General features: G+C 34.7%; 1 protein-coding gene across 1 annotated transcript; it reads left to right on the forward strand.

The window, feature by feature from the left end:
• LOC129216669 (uncharacterized) lies at positions 1 to 17,170 on the forward strand. Its single transcript, XM_054850884.1, has 3 exons — positions 1 to 1,678; positions 4,392 to 4,636; positions 17,147 to 17,170. Exons 1-3 carry the CDS (start codon positions 1 to 3, stop codon positions 17,168 to 17,170), a joined length of 1,947 nt encoding a protein of 648 aa, XP_054706859.1.
• The last annotated feature ends 440 nt before the right edge of the window (positions 17,171 to 17,610 follow it).

Here is a 17,610-nt window from a genome sequence, read left to right on the forward strand (position 1 = left end):
ATGAGTGCAGTGAATTCGGACAATAAACAAATCTCTAGTACCTTCTCTATTGAAGCTGAACCTTTTACTCCAGGAAAAATGTGCAATGCTGATGAAAGTAAAAATAACGTTAGGCTTTCCGGTGAACTTCCTAGCATCTACACAGGTACTACTTCTCTTCAAGTGGAAGAAAGATTATCTAGAAGCGAAAATAAAGAAGTATTGCTATGTACAGTTCTTATCAAGGCCTTAGATTCTTCTGGGAGGTTTCAGTTATGTCGTGCCTTATTAGACCCTGGTAGTCAAGCTAATTTTATTACTGAAGATTGTGTTAATCGACTTGGATTAGGTAGAAAAAAGGCAAACATAGCGGTGTCCTGTCTTGGCGCTACTGCCGCTCGTACTAATGGTCTTGTAGACTTGGAGTTTTCTCTGCATTTCGATTCTAAGCCAAAGCTTAAAAGTTCAGCATTTGTAATGAATAAAATTGTGGGAAATCTACCGCACACATCAATTGATGTTAGAATTCAAGAAGCCTTGAAGGATCTAGTACTCGCAGATCCCTCTTTTCATAAGTCAGCTCGAATTGACATTTTGCTTGGTATAGATATTTTCCTTCAAGTGTTAAAAGGTGAAATTAGCAACAGAGGTGATGGTTATCCCTCAGCAGTTCGTTCTTCTTTTGGCTGGATCATTTCAGGTTCTGTCAATTTATTTAGGGATAATGTTTTACTTGTGTTGAATAATATACATATTGATACTAATGAACTTATTTCCAAGTTTTGGGAGTTGGACTCGGTGCCATCTGTTAGTTTTCTATCAAGTGCTGAGAAGGCTTGTGAGGAACATTTCAAAAATACTCATTCTAGGGCTGAAGATGGAAAATACATAGTACAATTGCCTTTCCACACCTCTCTAACAGAATTAGGTGAATCTAGACAGAATGCTTTACGCAGGTTGAATGCAGTTGAACGTTTCTTGAGCTCAAACCCGGCAAAATATAAACAGTATCAGGATTTTATGAAGGAATACCTTCAGCTGAAACACATGGAACCAGTTCCCGAAACTGATTATGCAAAGAGTGAAGCATATTACATTCCTCATTTTCCAGTTTTGAGAGAGTCTAGTACAACAACGAAATTGAGCGTGGTGTTTGATGCATCGTCCCAATCATCATCAGGATACTCCCTAAATGATCTATTGATGGTGGGCCCACGCGTACAGTTGGAATTGTATCCCATTCTACTTCGATTCAGAACATTTCCGGTTGCAGTCTGTGCCGATGTGGAGAAAATGTTTCGACAAATAAGGGTACATCCTGAAGACGTAGATTGGCAGAGAATTTTGTGGAGAAGTAGTTTAGAAGAACCGGTAAAAGAATACAGATTGCTCACGGTAACGTATGGAACTGCAAGTGCGCCATTTTTCTCCACGAGAACAATACATCAGCTTGCCTTAGATGAGAAGGACAGCTTTCCCCTTGCTTCAAACGCTACATTGAATCATTTTTACGTCGATGACCTTTTAAGTGGTGCGTCATCGGAAGAAGAAGCATCTGAGCTTGTGAAGCAGTTAAAGACTATGATGGCAAAGGGAGGATTTAATCTTCGTAAGTGGAAATCTAATAACACCAACGTGATTAAAGAGTTTGTAGATGAAGAAGAGGCTGCAAACTTAGAAACTGAAGTTGAAGTTCTTGGTATCCAGTGGTGTCCAAAAGCTGATTATTTTAGTTTTAGCATTGAGTCTGTGAAACAAAATCTAGAATACTCCAAGAGGGAAATACTGTCTGAGATTTCCCGTGTATTTGATCCAGGGTTCGTACGCTCCTTCAAAACTCCTCCAATAGTCCTTCATTTAGGAAATTTTTTTGAAGGACCCTTCAAACTCCTTCATTTCGGCTTGAACTCCTTCAAAACTCCTTCTTTCTTAGTTCAAGACTATATAGTCTTCCTCTGTGACAGTAACTTAAAATATTTCGATCGACAACTTATCTTCGTCACAAGGGCGATTTTAATGTAGTAATTTTGTATATGTTTTTCCTCACAAAAATGGGATTTACAAATTGATCATATAAATTATAAAAGTTGAAGGTGAAAATATTAGTAGATGATTAAGACATTTCATAAATGAAGTAAACCATGCTCAAATGGTGCTCGGCTATTTTTTCAAGTTAAATGATTATTGCTTTTCCCTCCGCCCCACTCTCAGCGGCAAAAGTCAGTTTGTCTAATTATTATTTAAATATTTAAAAATACATGTACTGTATTAAGTGACTGTGTTAAAAAGACAATTGTTTAGTAAATCGCAGTTATGATATTAGTGATGTCATGCCTTGAGGGGTAGACAGGTTCATGAAATTGTGACAAGGGGAAGAGAGAGGGTGACAAAAAGTGACATCACACAGTTATTGTAACAATATGTTTATAAAAATATGACATGTGGCAAGAGGAGGAGTAAGATAGAGTGTGACACTTTGTGACAAATGTGAAGGGGGTCAAACATTGTGAAAAAAAAGTGACGTCATTTAAGGACAGCCCATTAGTACTCCTTCAAAACTCCTTCATTTTATTTCTGAAATTGAGTACGAATCCTGTTGATCCTTTGGGATTGCTTTCCCCTTGTGTAGTGTTTATGAAAGTGTTACTTCAAGAATTGTGGAAGTATAAACTTTCTTGGTATTAAATCATTCCCGAAGAATTAAACAGGAATCGGATATCATTTTGTGAAGAACTACTGCATCTCCTTGAACAAATGAAAATTCCAAGATTAGTTCTAACTTCTTCGCATACAGATATAGAGTTGAACGCATTTTGTGATGCTTCAGAAAAAGCGTACTGTGCAGCAATTTATGTGAGATGTTTATTACCGAATTCGGATTTTCGTGTGTCTTTGCTTACTGCGAAAACAAGGGTTGCACCCTTGAAAACTCAGTCTCTGCCTCGTTCGGAACTGTGCTCAGCATTGTTGCTAGCTGATTTGTTAGCTGCTGTTTTGAAAAATATTCAAGTTCCAGTTCAGAATACTGTAGCATGGACTGATTCCAAAATAGCTCTCGCATGGCTTGCAACTGAACCATAGAAATGGCAAGCATTTGTTGCAAACAGAGTGTCTAAAATTCAGGCAACCATCCCATCACTCAAGTGGTTTCACGTCCCTGGAACTGAAAATCCATCGGATCTAGGAACCAGAGGTTTACTTCCGTCTCAATTAATCAGCAATGACATGTGGTTACGAGGTCCAAACTGGTTAAGTCAACCTATGAGTAGTTTCATACCATTAGACGTTACAGAGACATATTCTCTTCCTGAATGTGCTGTAGAGGAGAAGCAAAAAATCATTACGTGCGCATCTAAATTAAAATCTGTTCCTGAATTCGTGGCAAAAATATCTTCGTTTACAAAGTTGATATGTGTTTGTGCATCGGTTTTGAGATATTTGAACAATAGCTGTTCCAGTCGTACCAAAATCTCTGGTTGTTTGACATCCAAAGAACTTCATAACTCAGTGCTTTGTGTGGTGCGAACAATTCAAGAAAATGAGTTCACGTCCGAGAGAAAATTGCTAACTAAAGGAATGCCATTACCGCGTAATAGTAAATTGCTTCCTCTAAATGTGTTTTTGACTCTGACGGCATTCTTCGTGTAGGAGGCAGACTTTCCAAACACCAATCCTTATCGTACGATCAAAAGCATCCCATGCTGTTACCGAAAAATCACAGCTTTACAGAGAAGGTCATAGATTACTATCACACTACTTATATCCATGCTGGACCGCAGCAAACGTTGTCTTTAATAAGGCAAAAATTCTGGTTTGTTGATGGTAGATCAGTTGTTAGAAAACAACTTAAGAAATGCTTGAAGTGCTTCAAGTTGAGTTTAAAATCGGCTCCTCAAGTGATGGGAGATCTTCCGGCGTCAAGAATTGAGCAAACTCGTCCCTTTGAAATTGTTGGAATTGATTTTGCTGGACCCTTTTACACAAAATGTGCTCATAAACGATCAGTTACCAAGTTTAAGTCTTACATTTGTCTTTTCATTTGTTCAGCAACCAAGGCAGTACACCTAGAACTTGTCTCAGAATTATCGACTGCTGCATTTCTAGCAACATTGCGCAGATTTATATCCAGAAGAGGATGTCCAAGTAAAATGCTATCAGATAATGGATCAAATTTCAAGGGAACTTCAAGAGTTCTTAAAAGATTATACCAATTGTGCCGCGAAGCAGAAGTGCAAGATTTCAGTTCAATAGTTCAATGAAAGGAATAGAATGGTCCTTCATTCCTCCATATACACCTCATTTCGGAGGACTGTGGGAAGCTGCTATTAAAAGTACTAAACAATTGCTAGTGAAAGTGTCCGGTTCTGCGCTGCTCAACTTTGAGGAGTTTTACACGCTCCTTCTTCAAATAGAGGCCTGCCTCAACTCCAGACCTCTTACCGCATTATCATCCGACCCATCTGACCTCAGTGCCCTGACTCCAGCTCATTTTCTTGTTGGGGGTCTCATTCTCCAATTTCCTGAGCCAAATACTTCATCTAGAGCTTCTTCTCTCTCTGAGAGATGGAAGCTCATTCAGAGACTTCGCCTGGATTTCTGGAACCGCTGGTCAAGAGATTATCTTCATACTCTTCAACCTCGCTCCAAGTGGTGGAAGGTGCAGCCAAAATTTGAAGGTTGGGGACATTGTTCTAGTTCACAGAGAAAATGCCGCGCCACTAGAGTGGACTCTTGGTCGGATTGTTGAACTTTTTCCCGGAATGGAAGCGTCCGAGTAGTGACTGTGTATACTAAATACGGACATTTTAAAAGAGGCATAAATTAGGTTTATTTACTTCCAATTTCAACTTAACTATTTATTTATTTAAATTTTTCTTTGTTGCAGTTTGTAATTTAGTTGTTGCCATTTATTATTTCTAAAAAAAATTATTGCATTAAAAAAAAAAGTTGAAACCTAATGAGATTTCAACGGGAGCGGTATGTTTGGTACTTCCTCCAAAAAAATGTTACCTCGTAAAAAAGTTTAATTTTTAATTGTTTTCTATGGCAACAGTTTTAATAATTGTTGTGTTTTTTTGTTCTTTCTTCTTGCAAAAAGTGTTGTTGCATCTAATGAAGCAGTGGCTTCATGCGTTGTTTATTTTGAAGTAGTGGCTTCATATGTATTACTAGCATTCCCGTACCCGGCATTGCTCGGTAATGGAATTAGAAGATGTTAACAGTGCTTGGTGCACCTAGTTTCGAAAATCCCCTATAATAATTACTTATTACCTATAACTTTTTCTAATTTGGGGAGGATCCCGGGGCCCCTGGACTCCTTATATATATGCCCTTGTCCTTAACCGATCTTTAACTGTTACTAACGATCCTTTTAAAGTATTGATTATCTTTGCAAACACAGGCCATCCACATTTTATTGTTATACCTATGTTTAAGCAAGAACTTCTTTGTATACAACATTTTTAGTTTTTTTTCTGGTGCTAAAATTATTAAGCTGCTTGATGAACTGACTTTGGAGCAAGCTACATAACATTGACCGTGTGAAAAAAAGTCTTCTCCTAAATGGATCCCTGCTACTTTTAATGTCTGTCCTTGTGACTTATTAATGGTTATTGCAAAGCAAACTTTAACAGGAAACTGCACTCTTCTAAATTCAAAAGGATAGTCCGCCTGTGATGATGTTCTTAAAAACTTTGTTTCTAGTTTTGAAAAAACGAAAGCAAAAGACAGAAACATTATGATTTGATTTGAGAAAAGCCTCGAAGAATCACGTGAGAAACAAAAACAATATCAAATTTATAGTTCGCTACGACCAAAAGTTGAGATGAAGTACTGAATAATGATTTGAATGGAGGAAAGTCTTTGAAAAAAAGGGATTTGAATTTCAATGACAGGTTTTAATTTCGCAGAAATTAAGGGGTTTTAATTAATTTCTCCCGAACTAATTGAGATTTCGAAAAATCCTTTCTTAGTGGTTACTTTCGTAATCATGCGGACATGTCTGCCAAATTTCAAGTCTGAAGCTTCAGCGGTTTCGGCTGTGCGTTGATATATATATATATGTATATATGTTATCTCAGGACATTGATTTTTATATATTAAGATTAGAAGTTAATTAGGAGTAGTGGCTCCGACTAATAAAGTGTGTTGATTTAACTTTATACAGTCCACATTGTGTTTTGTAAGTATGTTCATTTCGAACCAGAACGTAACAGCGCCTAACATGCCGAGCGACCACGCTACCGGAACCCAAATCCTTTTGCCAGTGAAGCGGATGTTTTTTCTTTCGCAATAATAACTATATCGCCAAACAAACAAAAAGGTATAAAATCACATTAACAGTAGCTTTCAAATCTTTACATATTAAGAGCTGCGTTGCCCGGCTTTGCCCGATCTACCTTGAGAACAAAAATTGTGTCAAGTGACATATATTCAACAATTAATTAAAAGAATAACTTAATAACTTAAAGAGTAACTTAAAGAAAAGAAGAAAAACACCATGCAAAATTACCCTTTGACGACAGATATTAAAATACTTTTAAGAAATTTAAATGCGAAAGATGGATTTTAAAAGTGTAACCATGGAAACATGAAATAAAATATTTTATTATTCATATCCGTAGTTTCATATAAAATATCACGTAACCGTTGTGAAAATATTCTAATAGCATTCATTAATTTGTTGGGACTCTCGCTCAGCCCTTCACCACACTAGAGTCGATGCCTGTGAACTGAAAATTGACGTCATCATGCATCGGCCGATCGTCAGCCATATTATTGTTATACGGAAATCCTGTTACATGTTAAATTTTTCATATCACGCTTTTTTTAATCTCCAAGTGTTTGATATTTCAAAACAGAAAATCAAAGTTGGATTCAAAATCCGTAGTAAGCGATATTTTCCCTAAATTACAAAAAAAAGTTAATTATTGAAATTTTTAGAGTGATTTTCTTCGACGCAATTTTTAACTTGGCGAGAATTTTTGATGTTATTCTTTGCCTCAAGTTTTAGCCTAAATTACATAAAAACTACTTTGGCAAATCTATGTACGTTTTTTTTTTTTTTTTGAGCAATCACGATTGCTTATTGCGTTCATTTGACTGCCAAGAGATTTCACTACAACATCCCCCGTGTTGGCAATCCACTACTTAACATCCTTCCAAATTACGATCCATTGGATCCGGCAAATTCTCGCAGGCCTCGCGCTCTGCTAGCTTAGTTTCAATTTCGAAACGGGGTGAGTGAATCCCTTATCGGGTTCATACCTCGTTTCGACTCTAGTTATTGTGCTACACTCTGGCTGGGAGCATGCTCCTATCTATTTTCATTTCACTATTTTCTTTTTAAATTTCTTATCAACATTTTATCATTGTCTTAATTTTATTTTATTTTTATTCATTCAAATGGCCTAAAAATCCCCCACGGGGAAAAAAAAGTATAAAACTTTAAAAAAATATGTAGGAAGCGAAAAAAAAAAAAATACTTAAACTTATTTAAATAAAGAAGAACTTTAGTTGAAATTTACTTTGAAGAGCCTTCGGCTAACCATTATGGTACTCCCGTTAGAGGAAGCCACATCTCTCGTACATCCACGCAACCATCTTCTGCGCCAAAATAAAGCCATGGCCCCAACCGGGGAACTATCAACATACCACACCAGAGGACCCAGCTAAAAATAATCTTCAGAAAATCTGCAGAAAAAAATTTTTTTTAAAAGTATTTTTCAAGATTTCTGCAGATTTTTAGAAGACAAGCAAAATCTGCATTTTGTCTTCAAAATAATCTGCAGAAAATCCACACAAAAAAGTTTTCCTTTTAGTTTTCTCTTAATATTCTGCAGATTTTTTGAAGGTCAAAAAAAAATCTGCAAATTTTCTTCAATTAGAACTACAGAAAATCTACACAAAAAATTCTCTTACAGTTTTCTTTAAATAATTCGCACGTTTGTAGATATTTTATGGTCATCAAAAAGAAATCTGTATTTCAATTTAAATTATTTTTTAAAGTTTTATTACAGCATAAAAGTTTTTCACACTTTAATTTTTTTTAATATTTTTTTCAGTTTTTAGAAAATTAAACACATTTTTTTGTTTTTCTAATTAAAATCAGCAATAAATAACTTAAACTTTTCCCCCAAGTACTTTGATTTATATTTTGATAACTTAAATTGAAATTTAAAAGCATTGCAACACGTTTGAAACATTTACCAAATAAAAAATGTCTGTTTATTGTATTGTACAAATAATATGACATGAAAATCAATCTTACTAATATTATATATGCGAAAGTTTGTCTGTATGGATGGATGTATGGATGTATGGATGGATGTATGGATGTTTGTTACTCTTTTACGCAAAAACTACTGAACGGATTTTGATGAAACTTTACAATAATATAGCTTATGCATCAGAATAACACATAGGGTAGTTTTCGTCCCGTTATGGGGGGCAAAACCCCCTTAGGGGGGCAATAAAACACAATTTTTGTATAAATTCTCTAATATTGGGATGAAAAAATACTTGCACATATTTATATTATATGTCCATCGAAAGCTCTGATTTTTCTGCTGAAGATGGCGCCTGTTCGAAATTTCTAAGTAGAATAAAAAACGAGTTATGAGCTTTTTAGATCCATGTTCGAAGGCTTTCCTCAACTCAATACAGTATTTAGTGTATCATCTCAACTCCCTGTCGATAGCGACAATTGTTGTATTGTTGACTTTCTTTGCTTTTCGTGATTGTTCAAGGCTTTTCTCAAGTCAAATCTTGAAGTAAGATTTTTGCACAAGATTGGCAAATAATACATGATTTGGCTGATGATTTTCCATTTAAACGGAACTTTAAAGTAATTAATGGTTTTTATTATTATTTATGCTAATTGAACACTTACTCATTATCCAAACAACCAGCAGATCGCCAAAATTTTTGCAGAAAGATTTCCGTAGCTGATGCATTTGGCAGTTTTTTCAACGTTGCTGTTTTTGAAGCCGAAGACTACGTCATAATGTTTCTCAGCTTTCACCATGTAAACAAAATATCGCCAATCAAAGAATTTTCAGAAGACTTTTTTTTACTGTGTTAAATAATCCAGCAACTAAATTAGGCAAATCCAAATATTATATATGCGAAAGTTTGTCTGTATGGATGGATGTATGGATGTATGGATGGATGTATGGATGTTTGTTACTCTTTCACGCAAAAACTACTGAACGGATTTTGATGAAACTTTACAATAATATAGCTTATGCATCAGAATAACACATAGGGTAGTTTTCGTCCCGTTATGGGGGGCAAAACCCCCTTAGGGGGGCAATAAAACACAATTTTTGTATAAATTCTCTAATATTGGGATGAAAAAATACTTGCACATATTTATATTATATGTCCATCGAAAGCTCTGATTTTTCTGCTGAAGATGGCACCTGTTCGAAATTTCTAAGTAGAATAAAAAACGAGTTATGAGCTTTTTAGATCCATGTTCGAAGGCTTTCCTCAACTCAATACAGTATTTAGTGTATCATCTCAACTCCCTGTCGATAGCGACAATTGTTGTATTGTTGACTTCTTTTGCTTTTCGTGATTGTTCAAGGCTTTTCTCAAGTCAAATCTTGAAGTAAGATTTTTGCACAAGATTGGCAAATAATACATGATTTGGCTGATGATTTTCCATTTAAACGGAACTTTAAAGTAATTAATGGTTTTTATTATTATTTATGCTAATTGAACACTTACTCATTATCCAAACAACCAGCAGATCGCCAAAATTTTTGCAGAAAGATTTCCGTAGCTGATGCATTTGGCAGTTTTTTCAACGTTGCTGTTTTTGAAGCCGAAGACTACGTCATAATGTTTCTCAGCTTTCACCATGTAAACAAAATATCGCCAATCAAAGAATTTTCAAAAGACTTTTTTTTACTGTGTTAAATAATCCAGCAACTAAATTAGGCAAATCCATAAACAGCACAAAAACTTCCATTAATTTTCCTTTTTGCACAATTTCAAACAATCACCAAATTTTATTACTTATTTTGGTAACATTTCGGATGAAACTGTTTAGCGCCATTTTATGGTGACCAAAAATATCTCAGCATCTGGCGACGATATCTCTGTAACGAAAATTAATATCATATCGTTTTATAAAGTAAGGAAAGAATGGGGGAGCATCATCGAAGGTACCTCGAAACGACTTTCGCAAATTCGGTAAAATCGCACCAAGAGCCACAATGATTGAAATTTCCCGAAATAACTAAAGCAAGTATAAGGGGATTACGAGCGCAGCTACTTTTTTTTAATCACTTCGTACTTCATTAGCCATACAGAGAAGGTTTTAGACTCCATTTTAAAAAAAAGTATCAACAGATTAATCTTTTTAAACATGAGAAGATTAATTTCATGTTTTTTAAATTTGTATATGCTTAAATATAGTGCTTTCGTTTCTAAATCAATACTACTTTGTTTTTATACTTATTGCTATTTTAGTTTTATGGGTAAGGAAGAAACTCGATTTTTAATCACGTCAAAAAGATGTGTTTTAAATTCTTTTACTTAAAACAGAAAACAAAAGCAAGTAACGATTTTTTCTAATAATTATTACTGACCCAGGCAACGCCGGGTATTTTTGCTAGTTTTAATATAAGTGCATGATTCAAATCAAATAAAAGTGAAATTACAATACATCTTTTTTTTTTTGAAAACAAAACGATATTGAATAACGCAAGTTATTACATGGTTTGAAAGGGCTTTCAAAAATGTCAGTTTCAAGAAGGATACGGATTGGAACAGAGTCAAATTTGACTCACTTGGAGAAAAATCAGGAAATTGAAATTGAATAAGAACAAATATGACTTGAAATAATGTTCTCGAGCGGCGCGCCGTTCGAGTACAAACGCACCGAACGCCAAGCCTCTTACCGTCCACGGAGGCCTCGGTCAGTTCCGCAATATTCGAGTGCCACAAAGCTACGAGAGTAGATGACCCCTCGACCAGGTGACGCGTATTGTTTTTTTTTGCTCCGCCACGGAAACAAATAATTAGGGAAATTTCAAGTTTCATCATTGGAAACCCATGAAAAAATATTGGATTCATGCCTCGGTTCACAAAAAGGTAAGACACTTTAAAATTCAACAATTATTATTTGATTAAATTAACTTTTATTTAATAAGTGTATAGTATATTAGGGTTAGTTTGAAATGTTATGCCTAATAGGAGGTTTTTAATTTTTGAAATTTTTACTTTTCCACCGATTGCCTTAAAATTTTGAGCGAACATTTACGTTGTCAATATCTATTAACAAAAAAAATTGTGTTACGATGTCTCAATAATAACCAGCCTAATTAACTAAATTACTTTCCACCACGTGGTCGATTTGGAGGAATTTTTCGGAATTTTTAATTTATACAAATAGTTCTATTTATTATTTCGTCTTGAAACTTTATACTAATTTTACAATCATAGCGATGTATTTTTGTGACAAATTTGGTTTAATTATTTCAATTTGCATAAACTCCAATTTAATAAAATTTAAATTTTCATTTTGGAGGAGTAGTTCAAGTTTTAATTATATGTTTTATTAAACAAACATGAAACACCACTCTGCAGTGAATTTACTCATTTTTATTAAAGAAATATCGAAAATTAAAATTAAAAATGTTTTCGGATTTTTATTGCATTAATTTCATTTGTTATTAATTGTTATCTACTATTTTTAATTTGCTGGGTACATTTTTTGCAGTTTATCTACAGATTTTCTGCAGAATATTTAAGTATATTTGAAACATGCTTTCTTCACAAAATCTGCAGAAAAAATCTGCAGAAAATTTGAGCATATTTGGAACACGCTTTCTGCAAAAAATCTACAGATAAAATATGCAGATTTTCTTTAGAAACCATGTTCCAAATATGCTTAAATTTTCTGCAGATTTTTTTAAAAAGATTTTCTGCAGATTTTTTTTAGCTGTGGATAAGGGGCAGGGCCCCAGGTGCCGCAAGCAACGAACTTATATTTCCGTGGCATTTGACTGTTTTGATGTGCTATCATTTTATTTTCCCACCATCACCCTCTGCAGCATCACCGTCGACCGGCTCCTCACGATGCTGCTCCTCTAGCGAAAACCGTCTCCAGGTTGCGTCAAAATCCTACACTTACACGCATGCATACACGCACGTACACACACACACACACACAAGCACATACACACACATACATACACCTACACACACACACATACACCTACATACACATACATACACCTACACACACTTACACAAACACATACACAAACACATACACACACTCAAACACATACGCACGCGCATACAAACAGACACCTACACATACACACACTTACACACAACAACCCACACACCCATGCCTACACACAGACACGAACACAAATGCCTACACACACATACACATTCCCCCCCCCCCACACACACATAAACACACACGCCTACATACACATACACACTCGTGATTGCGAAAAACATAATTTGAATTCAAGAGGTCAAAATTCAAATTATTATTATTTTTTAAAATTTTTAACAAAACAATCAATAAAATGAGATTAAATTCTCCATTACAATGAAAAAATATCCACCGAACAATTAAATTAATCTTTTAAAGTCAGCCAAGTAAAAACCGATTCATTAAATAACGTAAAAAGTTGATTAAAATAATCCTGAAAACAAACAAACCAACATCCATCAATAATACTCGTAATCCGCCAAAAAGACTTTTTTATTACAGGTGCGTCACTTTACTTGGCAACTTGTTTATTTTCTACCTTGGCGAAACAAGAAAATATCGTTTATGATTGCTCCTCGTTTTCTAGTTTTACATTTCTATGAAACTTTTAATAATAATTAATGATGCAACTTATGGCGGTATGTTTTTTTTTTTTTTTTTTTGTCATAGTGCGTCATTTGACACAGTATTGCTTTTCATGTCTTCACCTTCAACATAGAATTAAATATTTGGCCTTGAAAATGATCTTTCTTTTGAAGGAAGGTATTATGAACACTTAACTTTTTAAGAAAGGTAAAAAGATTTACTTCTTTAAAATAAAAAGGTTGAATGTACAAGCAATTAAATCAAAAGCTAACATTTCTTATTTTTATTAAGAGGAAATCGGAAAATCTTCACATTTCAAAATTTTAAGTACACTACATATATATTTATACAGAAAATATATATCGTAAAGGTATGGCAGGTATTAGTGTAGCAGAAGTAGTTTCAAAACGCATATTTTTCATCTTGGTGATTATTTTCATCTTATTTACTGTTCTTACTTGATTAAACTTACAATGAAATTACTTTTTTTGGCGATACCATGCATTATTTTGTTTATCAATGGACTTATGATAAAACGAACCATTAAATAAGACTTAATGTTGCGTTAAAATAAAACGTAGCTCGCCTAATGATTGAATTAGGCTAATAAAAAAAATGTCCGCCAAACAAAAAACAAGCTAAATGAAAAACGTGAATGGTTCTTCTGAAATAAATCGCAACTAAATTAAACAAATCTTACGGCTGTTTCTTCAGTGTCAAAAACTTTCGTTTCCAAGAGTTATTAGACGTAGCAACAGCAACAACTTTTCAAAATACAACAGGTTTCATTAGCTAAAATTTTTTTGTTTAGTATAGAATTAAATTAGTTCTAAGACTGTTGGCTAGGAAGGAAAAAAATCAAAATTATACTCATTGAGTGATAACATTGTCGATTGGCAAGTTTTTACTTCTATATGAACACTTCAAAATACTTACCCAAGTGGATAAGGTAGCAACTTTTGAAGGAACTACTTTGATATACCCCCCCCCCCCCTCAAATCGGAAATTTGGCGACTTTTTTTGTTTTTGTTGACACAAAACTTCGTTACCACAAAAATTGTTGCCACAAAATTTTAAAAAAAAACTCAAAAAATGGTACAAAATACAAAAAAATACTAAATTTGGCAACAGCAAAAACCTAAAAGCTGAAAAAACCTAAATTAGCAACACCAAAGTAAGAAACAGCAACCCTAAAAAGTCCGTAGGAAATGCCAGATTTGGCGCGAAATTTTTGGGGGTGTATATCAAAGTTATACCCCTTTGAATACCTAATGCTGTAATTATTCAAAACTACTACATTTCTTACATGCAGGATATTAACCCCCTCTGTCAGGATTGTTTTTTATCTAATGATGCAATGAATTCAGAGATAATTTTCTATCGACGGTCAGTTTTTCTTGAACCGACATCACACTTGAAACTTTAATGTAGAAAATGCAATGTCCAGTTAACTATGATATAACAGGTAGCAGAATATCACATTTTTTTTTTTTTTTTTTTTTGTCATCATTATGTACTTGTACTTGAGGTAAAACATCAATCCCACCAAAAACATTCTGTAAAAAACTAGCCAAGTCTCGATGGAGCTGCTTGTTTATCTCTAAAAAGTAGTGAAATCTAGACAAAGTCATGACAAGTCTAAGGTTCCTTACTGCGATTTCTTTATTATTATAGTTAATGTTGTGTGACTTGGCCGTTAAACATTCTTTATACGTTAGTGGGTACAAGTCAATTTTGTTTACACGTTTTCCAAGTGGCAATTTTCCATCGTCAATGGGTAGCGGTTCTGGCGAAAGATTGGTGCAATGGTGTCATGGAGCACCTGGTTTTATACCCTTGTGTACCCTTTAACGGCCAAGTCACACAACATTAACTATAATAATAAAGAAATCGCAGTAAGGAACCTTAGACTTGTCATGACTTTGTCTAGATTTCACTACTTTTTAGAGATAAACAAGCAGCTCCATCGAGACTTGGCTAGTTTTTTACAGAATGTTTTTGGTGGGATTTCACTTCTTTTTGTAGAAACATTTAATTTGTGTAATGTTCAAGTAGACTAAAGTTAGGCTAGATTAAATTAGAAGATGTGTCCCACTACGCTGGACTTTAGCAATGACAGTCGATTTTTTTATGTACCAATAGTAGAAGGGGGCATTACCATATCTCTAATACACCTGAGGGTTCTTCATTAGATACTTCAGCTTTCGATTTTTGACATCAAATGAAGCGGCCCGCCAAGTTGAATATTTTTTACAAAGGCGTTATGTCGATCTCGAATAGTTTGGTTGGGCTCTTGTGTTTTCTAATCAGGGTCACTCGAGATCTTCAATTAGCCTAGTTTTTATAGTTTTTAGCCTACTTTCCCAGTAAAAGTCAGAAAAAGAAGAAAAAAGCATGAAAGAAGGCTTAATGCATCTTAAAAATATCGTGAAAAACAAAAAAAAGTCAAAAATAAATAAAATAATTAAATGAATATTGAAAAATTAAAAATTGGAAAGTAGGGTATTGAGATGGGGAAAAATGTCTGTCGGTCTGTCTGTCTGTCTGTCTGTCGGTCTGTCTGTCTGTCTGTCGGTCTGTCTGTCGGTCTGTCTGTCGGTCTGTCTGTCTGTCCCCCCCTAATAACTTTTGAATGAATAGTCCGATTCGAACAAACTTTTTTTTGTTCGAAAGATCTCGGCGAGGACACCTCATTCCCATATTTCACTTTTTGATTTGAACTATTTTTTGTTCAATTTTGAACAGTTCAAAAAAACTTAACATTAGCGCCTACGGGGAAATTCAAAGCAATTCCGAACTGTGAGGCGAATTTGCTTCAAACAAACTTTGTAGGAAAAAGCTTTTGATAAAAAACTTGTATATAAGATATCTTTTTGATTTGAACAATTTTCCGTTCAATTTTGAACAGTTCAAATCCCTTAACATTAGCGCCTACGGGGAAACTGAAAGTCAATGTAGATTCCGTACTTGAAGGCGGATTTACTTCAAACAAACTTTGTTGGAAATAGCTCTTGACGACCAACTCCCGACTCCGACTCCGAGAATTTAGGGGGACCTGACACTGACTCTGACTCCTGTTCCCGACAATTAATCGGACTCCGACTCCCCGACTTCGACTCTGACTTCGTAGCTTTGGCAAACATTTATACACGGAGGACAAATGACTGACTCCGATTCTTGGATATTTGACTCCGACTCTTTTATCCCAAAATGAGATTGACTCCGACTCCGACTCCGCTGCTGTGGTTTTAACTGTGAAATAATTATTGTTGATATGATTTGTTTTTATTTTCACGCTAAAGTTTTAATTTAGGTATTTAGTTTTCGGTGAATAAACTCGTAAAATATGCGCAGACGATTTTTTTTTTTTTTTTTTTTTGACAATGAAAATTATTTCTTTAAGTTGACATTTTATTGTTTTTTTTTTATTTTGGTAAGTGCATTAATTCGTTTAAAAAATTATTTTCGGCAACAGGGGAAAAAGAAACGATTTTTTTTATATGATGTATTTATTTTAATGAACTTATTATTATTTTTTCGTTTTGAAAGCTGTTAAAAAAATTTTTTTAATGGAAAGAAGTGTATTAGCTGCTTTGTTTAAAAGGTGCTGCTATTTTATTTGTTCGTTTTTTTGAAGAAAAGTAAGGAATATTTTATTCCTAGAAATCAGCTTAAAATATTAAAAAATATATGTTTGAAACAATTTGCGATTTTAGCTATTTTTGAGAATATTGATCAGGTACTAGAAAGTAGTATGGGTATACGGGAAAGTAGGCTCGTCTAGTTCTAGACGGAACTTCTTGTTCCTTTATGTGGCCATCAAACCCTAACTCTGTACCAAATTTCACCTCTCTGAGTTTATGGGAAGTACTAGTTCTATTTTGATGATCATGAGTGAGTGAGTGTCATAAATGCGAAACTTTGCTTTCGCTTAACTTCGGAACTAAATGACCTACAGACTTGAAATTTCGGATTTTAAGTATGTGATTATAGCTTACTGGATGACGAAAATTTCTGCGTTCTAGTCTCACCAGAAGGTTCTCAAATAGGGGCCCGAAAATGCGGCGAAATGGTTCCAGTAAAGATGGTACGGCAGTGTTTGCTTCGCGCTCGACTTGGCGGGGGCACTGCCGTGCCCCCAAATAAGATGAGACAGATATTACTTATGTGCATCTCACTCGGCAATTCATCATAAAAATAATCATTCACAATGCAACAAAACTCATTATGAAGCCATAAGATTCATTTACGGTCTGCTGCAACTACATTTATGAATCGGATTCAAAGGTGTCTTATGTTATTATAATCCAGCTAATTAGCAATGTTTCCCAAATCTAGCATCCAATGGATCACTTCGTATAGATCCAGGGCAAAAATGACGTTTTTTGCTCTCCTTTGGAAACGAAAAAGTAATTTCCTTTGCGAAGTTACACAACACATTTATGGACCAAAAAAAAAAAAAAAATTTCGTTGGACTAAAGAGAAATTTTAAAGGTAAACTGGACGATCTGCGCTCACGTTATCAAATGTATCATTGCCAGTTAACAGGCATCGACTCTAGTACGGTGATGCTCAGCCTAAATATTCGCAACTGCAGAGCTCGAATACGCTACCTTGTGGCGATAAACAATACGAAAGAAAAAGGTAAAACATTCCATTCCTCGTGTTTTCTTTGGGGTAAATTACAAGCTTCAGACAGTTTGTGGTGTAATGTAACTTCAGAAGAATAGAAAAGAAAGTTCTGTAAAACTTAAAGCTTTTATTCAATAACAACGTAAACATCAAAAACGTTACATCACTTA

This window comes from Uloborus diversus, chromosome 2 (genome assembly GCF_026930045.1).
Source record: "Uloborus diversus isolate 005 chromosome 2, Udiv.v.3.1, whole genome shotgun sequence".
In the NCBI taxonomy this organism is placed as follows: domain Eukaryota; kingdom Metazoa; phylum Arthropoda; class Arachnida; order Araneae; family Uloboridae; genus Uloborus; species Uloborus diversus.